General features: G+C 41.0%; 1 protein-coding gene across 1 annotated transcript; it reads left to right on the plus strand.

Moving 5' to 3' along the window:
- Window positions 1–4,880: 4,880 nt before the first annotated feature.
- On the plus strand, window positions 4,881–6,886 carry LOC149494189 (uncharacterized). The gene is made up of 3 exons (XM_089725417.1): window positions 4,881–5,888; window positions 6,011–6,185; window positions 6,291–6,886. The coding sequence occupies exons 1-3, from the start codon at window positions 4,881–4,883 to the stop codon at window positions 6,884–6,886; spliced, it is 1,779 nt and encodes a 592-aa protein (XP_089581543.1).
- Window positions 6,887–14,227: the final 7,341 nt, after the last annotated feature.

A 14,227-nucleotide genomic window follows, 5' to 3' on the forward strand; every position in this document is an offset into this window, starting at 1 on the left:
AATGTGCCACTTTGGATGGGTGCGCCACTTGGGACGGCTTGATCTGAAATGCACCACTTCGGGCGATTGTCACTTTGGATGGGTGCGTCACTTAGAACGGCTTGAGTGTGCCACATAGAACAGCTTGGGTGCACCACTTGGGACGACTTGATATGAAATGCGCCACTTCAGGCGATTGTCACTTTGGATGGGTACGCCATTTGGGATGGCTTGAGTGTGCCACATGGGACGATTTTGTGTGCCACTTGGGACGGCTTGGATGCGCCACTTGAGACGACTTGATCTGAAATATGCCACTTTAGGCGGGTGTATTCTTTGAACGGCTTGATTTGAATTACTTCGCTTTGGACGAACTTATAGGAAGTAATTTTGGCTAACAAAGAAAGAGGCCCTTGACCTATGAGTTAGTACCAAAAGTTCCGTGATTATGCCTGGAAAAGCGTGGTCATGTAAAAACGTGACTTTGCACAAAAGTGTGAAATATGTGACTTTGCACAAAAATACAAATCAAAAAGCAACTTATAACCGGCTACCTATTAAAAAGGTTATTAGCCCAAGTTGGTTTTGAGATGAGGTCTTAATTCAAAATATAAGACTTGGAAAATGCCCTCCTCTTGAGCCAGCTTATTTATATTTTATTTTAAATGAAATGCAATATTTATTTATATTTTAATTTAAATGAATTGTAACAGGTTTAAATTTTAAACTACATAGATGCGCATATTGCTTTATTACTTTGTTATTATACATTGTATTAAATGATATTTTTTTATTGTACATATAAAAATAATAAATATTTATAAAAAAAGAAGTAAATAAAAAATTATAAAAGATATATCTATCTATCTATATAAAAATATAATTTCTAAAACATAAATGCTTATGTGGCAGCATATTAGAATTTAAACTAATGATGTGTAAAAGTTTATTTTTTTATTAAATAATGGAGTTAGAAACTAATAAATCTAATGAATGATTTCGCGTCACGACCCGTTTCTATGGGCGAACCGACACTAGGGCCCAGGTAAGCTTGAGTTTCTTGAGGCCCGTAGTAAGCTTGATTCACTAAAATTCAACTATCTCAATATGAATTTCTACCATTCAATCCATATTACCATGCGCAGCTGTTGACGCGTGTTTTTATGCTCCACCTAACCCGATGAGGATATAAGGACGCGGAATAAGGAATTAGGGTCAGGAAGTCTTTAAACCAAGAATCGATTTAAACCAATTCAAGGAAGTCTGATCTGCGCTAGGGTTGCGTCACGCAGCTATAAGGTGCGTGATGGCACTAATAGTTGCGTCACGCAACTCTAACCAGGATGATGTCACCTTGAAAAACCCATATAACGGTTTCTGCTTTTTGTGTGGATACGTGGCAACGGTCCAAAAAGTGAGCTGCGTCACGCAGCTCTCAGGTCCGTCACGCAACTGTTAGTTGCGTGACGCAGCTATGTTCTATTGCCCTACCCATATAAATACTACATTTTTATTTTTCAAGAGGGACTTTTGAGATTTTGGAGAGAAAATTTTTAAGGGTTAAGAAAAGAACTGCGGCGAGATTTTCTGCAAGAACTCCTTTGAGTTATCTTGAAGAAGATCAGTCTTAGAGATTAACTAGATTGAAAAACAAAAAAAACCATATTAAAAGAGAAAAAGAGAGAAAAGAAAGGAAAAAGAGATTTTTCTGTTAAAACTTGGTAAAAAGGACTTCTGGGATCTTGAAACTTTCTTCCCAAGATGTTCAAATCGCGTGCAATCCTCAAATCTGAGGGTTAGGTAATCGTCTAAACTCTTCTTGGTATTTTCTTAGTCATTAATTTGTTAAATATTTATTTTGTTGATATTTGGGTAGTTTGATATTGGTTAAATAGTATTCTGCCTATTATTGGACGTTTCTGAGGTATATTAAACAAGTTTTGATAAAAATAAAACGTAAAAAAGGTAGTTTGAAAGGTAGTTACGAACCAGAGCAGTTGCGTCACGCAGCTACAAGCTGCGTGATGGAACTATTCATGTCCAAAATATGTTGACATTACCCTGACTAGTTGCGTGACGCAGCTGTTCGTGTTTATTATTTTTATCTTGTTTTTATTTCCTTATTTAATATTATGATTTAAATAAACGATTGATGAATCTGAAAGTTTTGCCAAAGTCACGAACAGCTGCGTCACGTAGCTATGAGCTACGTCACGCGACTGTTTTTCCATAGAACAGCGGCGTGACACGACTGTTCTAGGGTTCCAGAATAATTTCATTTATTTTATTTTATTTTGTGTAATTAAATAAATATTCAATTTCTTTTTATAATTAAAGAAACAACCAATAATGGGCAGATTATGATTTAATCAAATCAAGTAGGTTAATTTATTATTATGTATAATTTTGGGTTGTTAGGGTTTATTGAATTTAAATTGAGTAGAATGTATTTTAAATCCGGTTTGTGGCCTGCCTTTAACCATAAGGCAAGAGCGGGTCTTTTAATTATTTTAATTGCTATGGGTTGAATGATTGATGTGGTTTGAATGATTATGAATGCAATGAATGGATTTATTTGGGACGATTAAATAATTTTCCACATAGGAACTCGGTTCGATTTACTCGGGTTGGGTTTAAATAAATAAATTGGCTTTTCTAAATTAAAATAAAGTAGAAATTGTAGGTTAAAAGAGGCCGATTTTCCGGGCGTCGGCTTCCAACGGGCCGACGTACCCAATTCCCTTACCCAGAATCGTACTTGGTACGCCTGACCAGTCTTTTAAAATAATTGGCCTTAAATGAAATTGGGTTAAATGAAGTCACTTTTAATTGGAAACGGTCCCATCACCGAAATAATGGGTGGCGACTCAAATGTTTCATAAGATCGATTTATCGGCGTCGTATTCCTAAAAGGTTTTGTCACCGTTTAATAAAGACCACATCTTACACTTACAATAAATTAAATAAAAAAATAAATCGAGCATTTTTCGGGTCGCTCGGGGGCGGTCGGGCGAAAACAGATTGGCGACTTCACTGGGGATCTGCATCCACTAATCCCCGGTTGTTTTTAATGACTAGATGGTTGCAATTAGGAATTGACTCTAAGAGCCTACATTTTCTAAATAAAATTGATTAGAAAGCCGTTGGAAAATTCTTTAATCGTCCGTATGTGTTTATTTGCTTTCTTTTATCTTTCTAGGATCTTGCATTCATACCGCATTTCTCTCTTCTCACCACTGTCTACCCATATTTCCCTTCGGTACTGTTGTTAACTTTGACGGTGGATCCAGCCTAAACCTTGCATTTTAGGTGCATCCATCCGAGAATTAGCAAAACTACCAACCGCAAGCCTAGTACCTTAAAGGTGCGTCAAAAGGAGTAGGCCCATTAAAAAGCCCGAATCCTATTTGCGGAACCCAGACTTTTGTAAGCCTAATGGACTGAAGCCCATGCATGTAGTTGAAAACCTTAGTTACTTCCCCTAAGGAACACCTGATTCTGTTTGCTGTTAATATGCCGCATTCATTTCCGAGAGTTTGTATCGTCAATCTCAAAACCCCCTGATTGGTTGTCGAGATTAGACCAATTCCTAGGAAACAGATGTCGGAATTTATACCAACGGAATCCATGTGTGGGAGAAACAAGGTTGGGAGGCATGCATTTCCCAACTCTCGTTCCCCTGTATGTTATAAATTGTACATATGTTGTGACATTCATGCACCACGTAATATTTTTCTTTTCAGCCATGCATTTAAGAGCTAATTTTCGGTATGGACATTTGACCTTGATGTTGAGACTGGACCTTAAATTCGTTTTGAATAATATAATGCAATCACTTATAGCGAATTTATACCCAAAAGAAAAGGGAGATATAAGGGGGTTGCGATTCCTTTGTACTTCTACATTTCTTGCATTATCTAAAAGTAAGTGAGAGATTACAGAATTTGTAACAAAATAAAATGAGATCCTGCTTGGGACCATATGTTCCAAGGCAAAAAGTAAGGATACAAAAAAAAGAAAATAAATAAGAAATATCCCGCTTGGAAATTCTTTCATTCCAAGGCAAAAGTTAGGGACTTGAGAGAAAATAGTCGACCGTAAAATCCAAAAGGAACGGTCGACGACAGATAATGCCAGAAATGTTTGAATACAAAATAAGTTTTCGCCGTGTTATTCACACCGAATTTTGGGTCCAGTCGTTGAAATCGAGATCTTATTTCCATACCGGTCATTAGCACATTAGAAATGCATTTCTCATTCTACGTGCTGTTATTTCTCATGCATACATGCAGGACCTACTTTAACTCAGGCATTTTTATCTATCAGTCAAAATTGATTCTTCTTGGGAAATCGCTTCGAGAGCTTGGCACCGACGCCCTGGTCAACGTTTGATCAGAGGGTCCCCAATCCCCGAGCCTACTCTAGTTAGTTCTGTGATTCGTTTAAGTTCGTCAGATTCTATTTCTGATTCAGACTTGGCAGAAATGGCTGACAATACTGTGAATGAGACCGGGTTTTCTCTAGCCCAGATAAGGACCATCACCGAGATAATAGCTGCTGCCTTTGCCCAAGAGAGGGCACAAAATCAGACTCCTCCTACATCAAGCAACCAACCTGTGGTTGAGGAAAGGGAAATCCCGGAGCCCACTTTAGATAATCAAGCTTCCACTGGTAATGCTGTCCCAGTTGAGAATGATCTAATCAAGCAACTTGCTGAGCTGAAAGATAAAGTGGAGAAAATGTCTGTCGTAAAGGAAAAGGACCCAGTCACTAATTTCCACGTGGCTGAATACGTCTTTCATCCTTCAAGTTCCACTTCATTCAAGACTTTCAAGCATACCATATTTGAAGGGGACAATGACCCGTGATCCCATCTGTCTGAATTCCTCCGGGTCTCCCAAATGAACCGATACAATGAGGAAGATGTCTTACGGGCGTTTCCTCAAATGTTGCATAAGAGCTACCAGAGATGGTATGATGGCTTGGATCTGGAGACACAGAGGAATTGGGTTAAGCTACAGACCGCTTTTCTTAAGCACTTTAAGACGGATGACAGTGATGAGTTCGGCCTGCGTGACTTGGAGAGTTTGAGGCAGGAAAAGGATGAAAATTTCTCAGATTATTATAGGAGGTGGAGGATAAAGCTATTCATGGTCCAGACAAGGCCAAAGGACCAAGAACTGATCAGGATTTTCTGTAGAAGCCTGTTACCCTTCTTCAAGGAGAGAATGTTGGCCCAACCTCTCACTGATTTTGCTCTAGTTCAAAGGGTTGGCTTGAATATCGAAGAGCTGTATAAGGATGAGAAGAAGAAGAGTCGAGGGTTTGGCAACTATCGGACCTCCTACACTGATAGAAATGCCGGAAGTAGTACCCTGAACCAGTCAGAAAATAGTAACACGGTCGGAGCTGTCAATGAGAAAGTAAGAAGGGAGTTCACTGACTTGGGCAGACCTTTGAGCACGGTCATGAGATCCTGCATTAAGAACGGAGTGCTTTCCAAGCTGCCTGTTAATCCAGCTAAACCTGTTCGGGGTAGGTTTATGGACCGGAACTGCGACTACCACCAGTGTAAGGGGCATTCTACTGATGATTGCTTTAAGCTAAGGCACGACATTCAGGATCTAATAGACAGTGGAAAAATTACCAAACCCTCTGAAAGGAATAAGCCGAGCACGAAGAACAACCCATTACCACAATACCAGTACAACTATCCATCCCACAAAGCTCAATCGGGTGGATCGATTAATGCAATCGGGAGTGGTCTACCAGAAGAGCTAGTGTTGGCAGAGGCTGAATGGGAGGAAAGGATGTGTGCCATGCTGAACATCTGGGATGATTGCAGTAGTGAGGAGGAAGAAGAGAAGATGCCGGTGAAGATTGAAATTGAAAAGAGCATCACCGTTAAGGTGGGTGAAGTACCAGAAAGTGAAGACGAGCAGATTCAGCTCACGATTCAGAAAGCTTGGTTGATCAGGAAGATCAGTGGTACTATAGCAGTGATGAGGATGTGAATGAAGTGGGCATCCAGAGCTTAACCCGAAGTGGTCGTGTGTATAATCCCGATAACAGTGCTCAGTCTAAAGGAAAAGGAGTTGCCACTGATGGAATGGGAAAGAAAACATCAGATAAGGGTGAAGAACAGCCTAAAGAAAAGAAGAAAAAAGATGAAGTGGGAAAGGTGCAAAGGAAGACTACTGAAGTGGGTGAGAGTAGTCAAAGCAAAACACCTAGCGGTGTAATAGGAAATTCAGTATTGAGCTAGCTACAGAGGACCAAGGCAGATATCTCACTGTGGGATTTACTGATAGCTTCAAAGGAGCATAGGGAGTCTTTGTTAGAAGCTATGAAATTTGTTAGAGTGCCTGCCAGAATCCAAAGTGTGGACATGATCAATGTATTACAGTGCAAGATTGGTGAGATCACCTTCTTTGACTCTGACCTTCCTCCGGAAGGAAGAAATCACTTCAAGCCTCTGTACATTCAGGTTGCTGTTAATGGGCGTGAAACCCGCAATGTGATGGTGGACAATAGGTTGGCCTTGTGTGTATGCCCCCTGAAGATGCTGTCCAAATTCAAGATTGAGGAGTCAGAACTTGAATCGTCTAACATGGTGGTCAAAGCCTATGACAATACCATGCGCAATGCGAAAGGAACTTTCAGGGCAATGATCTCAACGGGGACTATAGAGAGTTGGGTGGATGTCGTCGTTCTGGATATTTTAGCCAATTATGCTTTACTGTTGGGAAGGCCATGGCTTCATCCTCTAGGTGCAATCCCTTCCACCTTGCACATAAAAGTTAAGGTTCCCTGGGGTACTGAGGTGGTGACCATTAATGCACAAGAGGATTTGAATGTGGCGGCTGTAGAAGGTTTGGAGGCAGTAGTGCCTTTGTCTGGTTTTTAGGTGGCCATGATTAGTGATGCTGCAATTAATGAAAACAAAAGTGCAGTCAATAGGATGAGCCCTTTTTCTCATAAAATGATGAAAAAGATGCAATGGCAATATGGTAAGTGACTAGGCCGTGAGTTACAAGGAAGATTTGAACCTCTGTCGTCAGCATATGGACAGCAAGATCGACGTGGGTTGGGGTATTCAGAAAGCAGAAAGAAGGAGAAATATGAGATCCAGTCTCCGGTTAGAGAGCTAGGTTTGAATCAGATTTTCTTTGTCCCAGAGGCTTTAGGGGAATTTCAGAGTAGATGAAAGACCTATCCTGGCCTAGAGATCTTCATGTCAGACTTTGATGAGCGGCTGATCAAGTCTCCTGAGCCTTCCTTCGAACAGTTGGTTGAAGGCACACAGTTCATGGTCGATATGGTCCAGACAGGCAGTGGCACTGAATGGGTACATAAGATATCTGAGTTTGAAGATTTCTTGGGGATTGGGGATGAAGCTTCCAGAATGGTGCAGGAGCAGAAGGCTAAGGCAAGGATCCTCCAGTCAATACTAGCAGCTGAAGATGTTGAAGAAGTAGAGAGGAAGGTGATGAAGATGACAGAGTATGGAGAGGCAAAAGGAGAAGCTGCCCCGGAAGTAAAGGAAGCACCAGATGCTGATGAAGTGATTCAAGCAATAAAAGACAGTTGTGATGAATGTATTGAACAGGCCATTAATCATGTCCTTTGTTTTTCTGATTATTGTTTTGAGAACAATTTGGATGGTATCCCTTTATTATTTCAATCAATGGAAGTGAATTTTGACTATTTGTTTTCTTGTTTCCCTGACTGTCATGTTCATGGCAGTGATTATACCATGCGCATATTTAAAATAAATGCATTGCATCATTTTGCATTTAACCTAAGCACCACCGAAGATCCTAAAATTATCGAAATCGGATCGGACTTCAAACCTGAACTTAGACAGGATCTCCAAGAATGTCTTAAGAGAAATTCAGAGGTATTTGCCTGGAGCTATGTAGACATGCCAGGAATCGACAGATCAATTGCAGAACACTTCATTCCTACTGACCTAAGTATTAAGCCAGTGAAGCAGAAGAGGAGACGGGTCAGACCAGAGTGGCAAGATAAGATTAAGGCTGAGGTCTAGAAATAGTTGGATGTAGGATTCTTAGAAGTAGTACAGTATTTAGAGTGGCTGGCCAATATAGTCCCTGTGCTGAAGAAAGATGGGAGGATAAGGGTTTGTGTTGACTATAGGGACCTAAATAAAGCCTCGCCTAAAGATGACTTTCCACTTCTGCATATAGATGTTTTGATTGATAGTGCTGCCGGAATGGGATGTTATTCTATCATGGACGGATTCTTCGGATACAACCAAATATGGATGGCCTTAGTTGACAAGCACAAGACTGCCTTCACCACTGACTTTGGGACTTTCTGCTATAGAGTGATGCCATTTGGACTAAAGAATGCCGGGGCGACATATCAGAGAATGGCTACAACATTATTTCATGATATGATCCATAAAGGATTGGAAGTATATGTGGATGATATGGTGATCATGACAAGAACATAGTAAGAGCACACAGAGATGCTAGAAAAGTTCTTTGCACGGGTTAAGTAGTACAACTTAAGACTCAATACCAAAAAGTGCGTATTCAGAGTAACAAAAGGGAAGTTGTTAGGCTTTGTGGTAGGACCTAACGGGATTGAGGTTGACCCCGACAAAATAAAAGCCATTCAGGATATGGAACCGCCAAGAACAGAACGTCAGGTGAGAAGCTTCTTAGGTAAAATCCAGTATATCAGTAGGTTTATTTCCAGGCTATCCATCACTTGTGCTCCGATTTTCAAGCTACTTAAGAAGAATCAGCCAGTTAAATGGAATGAGGACTGCCAGAAAGCCTTTGATCACATAAAGAGGTATTTGATGAATCCACCGGTGCTGAGTTCGCCTAGACCAGGAGAACCTCTAATCCTGTATTTGTCTATAGAGGATGCAGGAGTGGGGGCAATGTTGGCACAGCCGGACGCTGCTGGAGTAGAAAAGGCCATCTATTACATCAGCAAGAAACTATTGCCTATCGAGGAGAAGTACAATTTGATAGAGAAAATGTGTATGGCAGTAGTATGGTCGATAAAGAAATTGAGGCCTTACTTTGATTCTTTCATGGTCACTTTCGTCTCTAAAATTGATCTTATGAAGTATCTACAGAGAACGCCTACTCTAGAAGGGCGGCTGTCCAAATGGTTAATTCAGATGTCTAGTGTGGATGCAGAGTTTGTCACGAAGAAGACGGTCAAAGGCCGAGTTGTGGCAGAGTTCCTGGCAGAGAATCCGATTACAGACGATGAATCATGGGAATTGGAATTTCCTGATGAACACTTGTTGTGTGTTGAAACCGGGAATTGGAAATTGTACTTTGATGGATCAGCTAATAGAAATGGAGCCGGAGCTGGTGTTGTAATAGAGGCACCTAATGGCGATGTCACAACAATGTGCAAAAGATTATTGTTTTCGGTCACCAACAATATGGCCGAGTATGAAGCATGCATCATGGGAATGGAGGCTCTTCTTGCATCCGGTGCTAAGGAAGTCGAGGTGATAGGAGATTCGTTGTTGGTTATCGAACATGCTAACGAGAGATGGAAAGTGGAAGAAGAAAGGTTGAAGCCCTATGTCGAGTACTTGTTGAAGAAAGCAGCACTCTTCGATAAGATCACCTTTACTCACATAGGAAGAATCCATAACAGAATTCCGGATGCCTTGGCAAACTTAGCATCGGCTTGGCAGGATTTGAGTAAGGTCCCGAAGAAGCCATTCATCATTATCGCGGCAAATATCCCATGCTATGAAGAACATTTTGTAAATCAGGTGGAGTCAGAGGAGGAACCCTGGTTTACGGATATCTTGCGGTACATGAGAGACGGAACCTTTTCTAATGATGAGACAAAGGAAGACCGTTCAGTGCTTCGAAAAATGGCTTTGAATTATGTCTTGGCTGATGGTGAGCTATATAGGAGAGCTTGGGACGGGATGCTGCTAAGATGCATAAGTAAAAAGGAAGGGGAAGAAATAATGAAGAAAATCCATGAGGGAGTCTGCGGTACTCATTTGAGCGGCATGAGCTTAGCCAGAAAAGTCATGAGACGGTTATTTTTGGATGCAGATGGAAGGTGACTGTGTCAATTATGTACGTCATTGCAAAGCCTACCAGTACCATGATAATACAAGCCATTTGCCTGCTGTTGAACTCCATCCGACAGCTCCCTCTTGGCCTTTTTCCGCGTGGGGTATAGATATTATCGGCAAGATCACGCCAGCAGCATCGAACGGTCATCAGTATATCTTGGTTGCAGTAGACTACTTTTCTAGGTGGATCGAGGCTCAATCCTACAAAACTTTGACTGCTAAACATGTGGTTAGATTCATTGAACAAAAAATTTTCTGTCGCTATGGTGTTTTGCATCACATAGTTACAGACAATGATTCTCATTTTCAAGCAGATGTTGGTCAGTTGCTATATAGGTATAAGGTTGAGCATCACCATTCTTCTCCTTATCGCCCTCAAGCTAATGGTGCAGTGGAAGCCGCGAATAAGGAGATTAAAAGAATCCTGTCCAAGATGTGTGAAAAGTATAGAAGCTGGGCTGAGAAACTTCCTTTCGCGCTCTTGGGGCATCGCACTACCTTTAAGTCAGTAAATGGAGCTTCTCCCTTTGAACTTGTATATGGGATGGAGGCAATGTTACCTATAGAGCTCGAAAAGAAGTCTCTCAGGGTTCTTGTAGAAACTGGTCTGACCGAGGAAGAATGGGTCAAGAAAAGGTATGAAGATCTGGCGCTTTTAGACGGAAGAAGATTGAATGCTCGATTCCAGGATCAGATGAGAAAGAGAAGGATTGCTCGTTTCTACAACAAACGGGTACATCCAAGGGCTTTAAAGAATGGAGATTCGGTATTGATCAGATTGTTGGACCATGAAGCCCAGAATCATCCTGGTGGGAAATTTAGACCCAACTGGCATGGACCATTCAGAATTCAGAAGCTACTAGCTAAAGTTGTTGCTGAATTAATCACCATGGAAGGGAAGCCTGTCAATCGGATTGTCAATCAGGACCAAATGAAAAGATTCTATGTCTGAAATGATGATTTCGATTAAAAAAAAAAAGAAGAAAAAAAGAAGCTAGGTCGAAAACCCAAAAGGGCGGCTTAGGCAAGAAATAAGCTCGCTAGGTTGAAAACCCGCAAAGGGCGGCCTAGGCAAAAGTTAGAGCATATAAAAAATAAAAAAATAATAAAAAATAAATAAAAAAATAAAAATGCAATTGGCGGGATTAACGCGTGGTGCTTAGTTTAAATGCGAAATCTATACAATGCGTTTGTGACAGATGTGTGATTGGTTGCTCAATGTCATCACTTGACCAGAAGGAGAATAGGTAAATGAATAGTTAGAATAAATGACCATTGTATTAAAATAGTTTTCTTTACTTTTGTATAATGTTGAAAAGAAGTAAGATTAATAAGGGTTTGAATTTCAAAAATTTTTCTTCCTTTTGTTTCGGGGATATGATTAAAGAATGCAAGACCTTCCTCTCTGCTTATCTGATCAAGATTGACTCATCTATTTCGAAAATGTTCTGGTTGCTGATCCTGCCTAAATGATGAATTTTTTTAAACATTGATCAGGAGAATAAATACCATTTTCTCAGTGATTTCCTTGGAAAGATCGAAAAAAAACCATGGATAAAACCTTAGTACTCAGTAGGTTCATGCATACATAAAGGAGTTACATATGTTGTTTTTGTTTGATCTATGCAGGCAATAAAAATAGTCACCCCATCTTTTTATTTCCAAATGTAAGCTTCTGTCTTTAAATCAAATAATTCATTTTTATGAGCTTTTATTTATTGACCCAGGGGCAGGAGGCCCAAATAACTAACACAAAAAATAATTTTGAAGGAAAAGTTTTGTTGTCTTTTGTTGTCCATGTGTGCAGAAAGCAGATATTAATAAAGACAAAACCATCAGAGTCATTCACTGAAAAAGAGAGAAGAACACATTAACTAGGAGCTCATGGCTTGGGAATACAAGGAACTAAAAAAAAAAGAGAGAGCGACAACAGCATTTATTCCAGTAGGGGCTATCATCAGACGCCAATCTTTGCAGAACCTAATATCATCATGGGGTGTAAAACCAGTTGATGTACTCGGGTGTCACAGTGTCCTACATCACTCCTTGACCCAGGTACCTGGTGTTTCGGTTTCGCCAGCGGTCAGCCAAATTGGTCAAAAGACTCGGCGTCATGGGACCACTCTCGAAGTCATGAATTCTGGGAATGCGTTGTATCATCCTGTATTGACGGCTGATCCTGTCTGGGAAATAGGCCATGAAACGGTCTAGACTGGCGTACAACACGTAAGTGAGGTTCATGCTTCCAACAGTAACCGGTCTGACCCTCCACCAAGGACAAGTCCACCGAATCACTGGGTTATGCCCAAAATCGAAGTGTCCTCGGGACCAAGACTGAAAGTTGGCAGGGCCATAGGTTGGAATCAAACGAGCTGGGACCGGAAGAATCAGGCTTAACTTGTCTAGAGCCCAGGCTTGCAACAACATCGGACAACCTCGATGGTGAACATTGAAGTTGGTAATATGAAGGGCGATATCCCTGACCCGGCACATCATGTCCCCCATGATCATACATTTGCATGTCACGAACAACTGTCAGTAGTCGGAAATCTCTAATTCCAGGTCGGCGATTCTTCATGGCATACATATTCAGTAACAGGAAACAACAAGCTTGAATCCAAGACGGGTCTATATCCATGGACAGAACCCTACTTAGAAAAGGCTCTAAAGGAAGACCTCGATCCGTGTTTATGCCATCAGGAAGGTAAACCGGACACAGGGCAGCAATCTCGGCTAGATCATGTCTAGGGCCTGGGGGCAAAGCTGGAGTTTCATCTTGTTCAGGGTGATGACCCATCACAGCACACATTTCCTCATAAGTCGGAGTTACCTCAGAATCTTCAAACCGGAAAACCATGGTGTTGGGGTTGAAGTACATGACGAGCCAAGACAAGAAACTATGATCAGGTTTTAAGTCTTTGAAATATTTCAGCCAGGTGAGTTGGTTCATAGGGGGAATCTGCCATAGGTCGTCAGGAATGGATTGAACGAAGGACGAAACTTAGTTTCTAAAAGCCATGAAAAAGGATTATTCAATCAATGGAGTTGTTTTGAATGCTGGGAATGAAGAAGATGCAGAGGAAAGCCTCTAATTATAGAAGTGGAAATAAGTCAGTGAATGGGATGTCATCATCATAATATTGACTGTCGATGGTGGTTGGATGAGCATTTATACATAGATCGCTCCGGTAGTTGGACATTTAAGCCTGCGTTAATAAGAAGGACAACTTGTACAATGAGGAGGTTGAGCCTTTATGATCGAATTAATCGAGAAAGGGTGGTTGAGCCTTTATGTCCGCATTAACCAAGTGAACCGCCCTGTCGGGTAAGTACTATGATCCATTTCTGTTTCTGATTGATTTTTACCTTATTTTATTTTAAGTTCCTTATTTTGTTTTTTATTTTATTTTATTTCATTTACTTATTTACAATAAATTGATTGGTTGAGCACTAACGAGGCGGGCCACTCTCGCAAGTAAGTGGGACGCTTTTATGTTGCGTTTTTGTGTGTTTGTGTTTTTCTTATGCAGGAATAAAGTCTCACACAGTGTAAGTAATAAACATGTAAATGACACTATAATAAAAGCAAAAATACTGTAAAAAAATGTAAAGAATATTGTAAAACAAATGTAATAACACTGAAAATGTAATCCTATAAACTACAAAAATGTTCCAAAAAAGTGATCAAAACGGAGAAGGTTGGCTAGCGTCGCCTCCGGCTGGGACCAGCTGCTGCCTGAGGGGGTGGAGATGGTGGTGCATCATCAGATGAGGAGCCATCGTCATCCTCCTCGTCCTCGGAGAAGTCCAACGGAATCCCCTCCACCTCTAGCCTCGTCCGGAGCTGATCCACCTCCATCTGGAGTCTGGCAACAGCGCTGGACTGGCGGGATTGGTGCCTCCGCAGTCTCCCAATCTCCAGATCCTGTAAAAGCAGAAAGATGTAAGAGAGGTATGAAAGAAAAAAAAGAAGAAGGGTAAAAGTATATGAGACTCATACCCTCTCATGGCGCTCAGAGTAGAGTCGGGCAATGTAAGACCGGGCAAACCCAAACCTCCGGCACAGCTCCTGGTATCTCTGAGCTGGCACCTGCGAGCACAGAAAGACATTCAATAAGGAATTATCCAGGTAAAGTATTCCTTCACTTAGTG

This window comes from Jatropha curcas, chromosome 8 (assembly GCF_041381405.1).
Source record: "Jatropha curcas cultivar XTBG-Jc1 chromosome 8, XTBG_Jcur_1.0, whole genome shotgun sequence".
NCBI lineage: Eukaryota > Viridiplantae > Streptophyta > Magnoliopsida > Malpighiales > Euphorbiaceae > Jatropha > Jatropha curcas.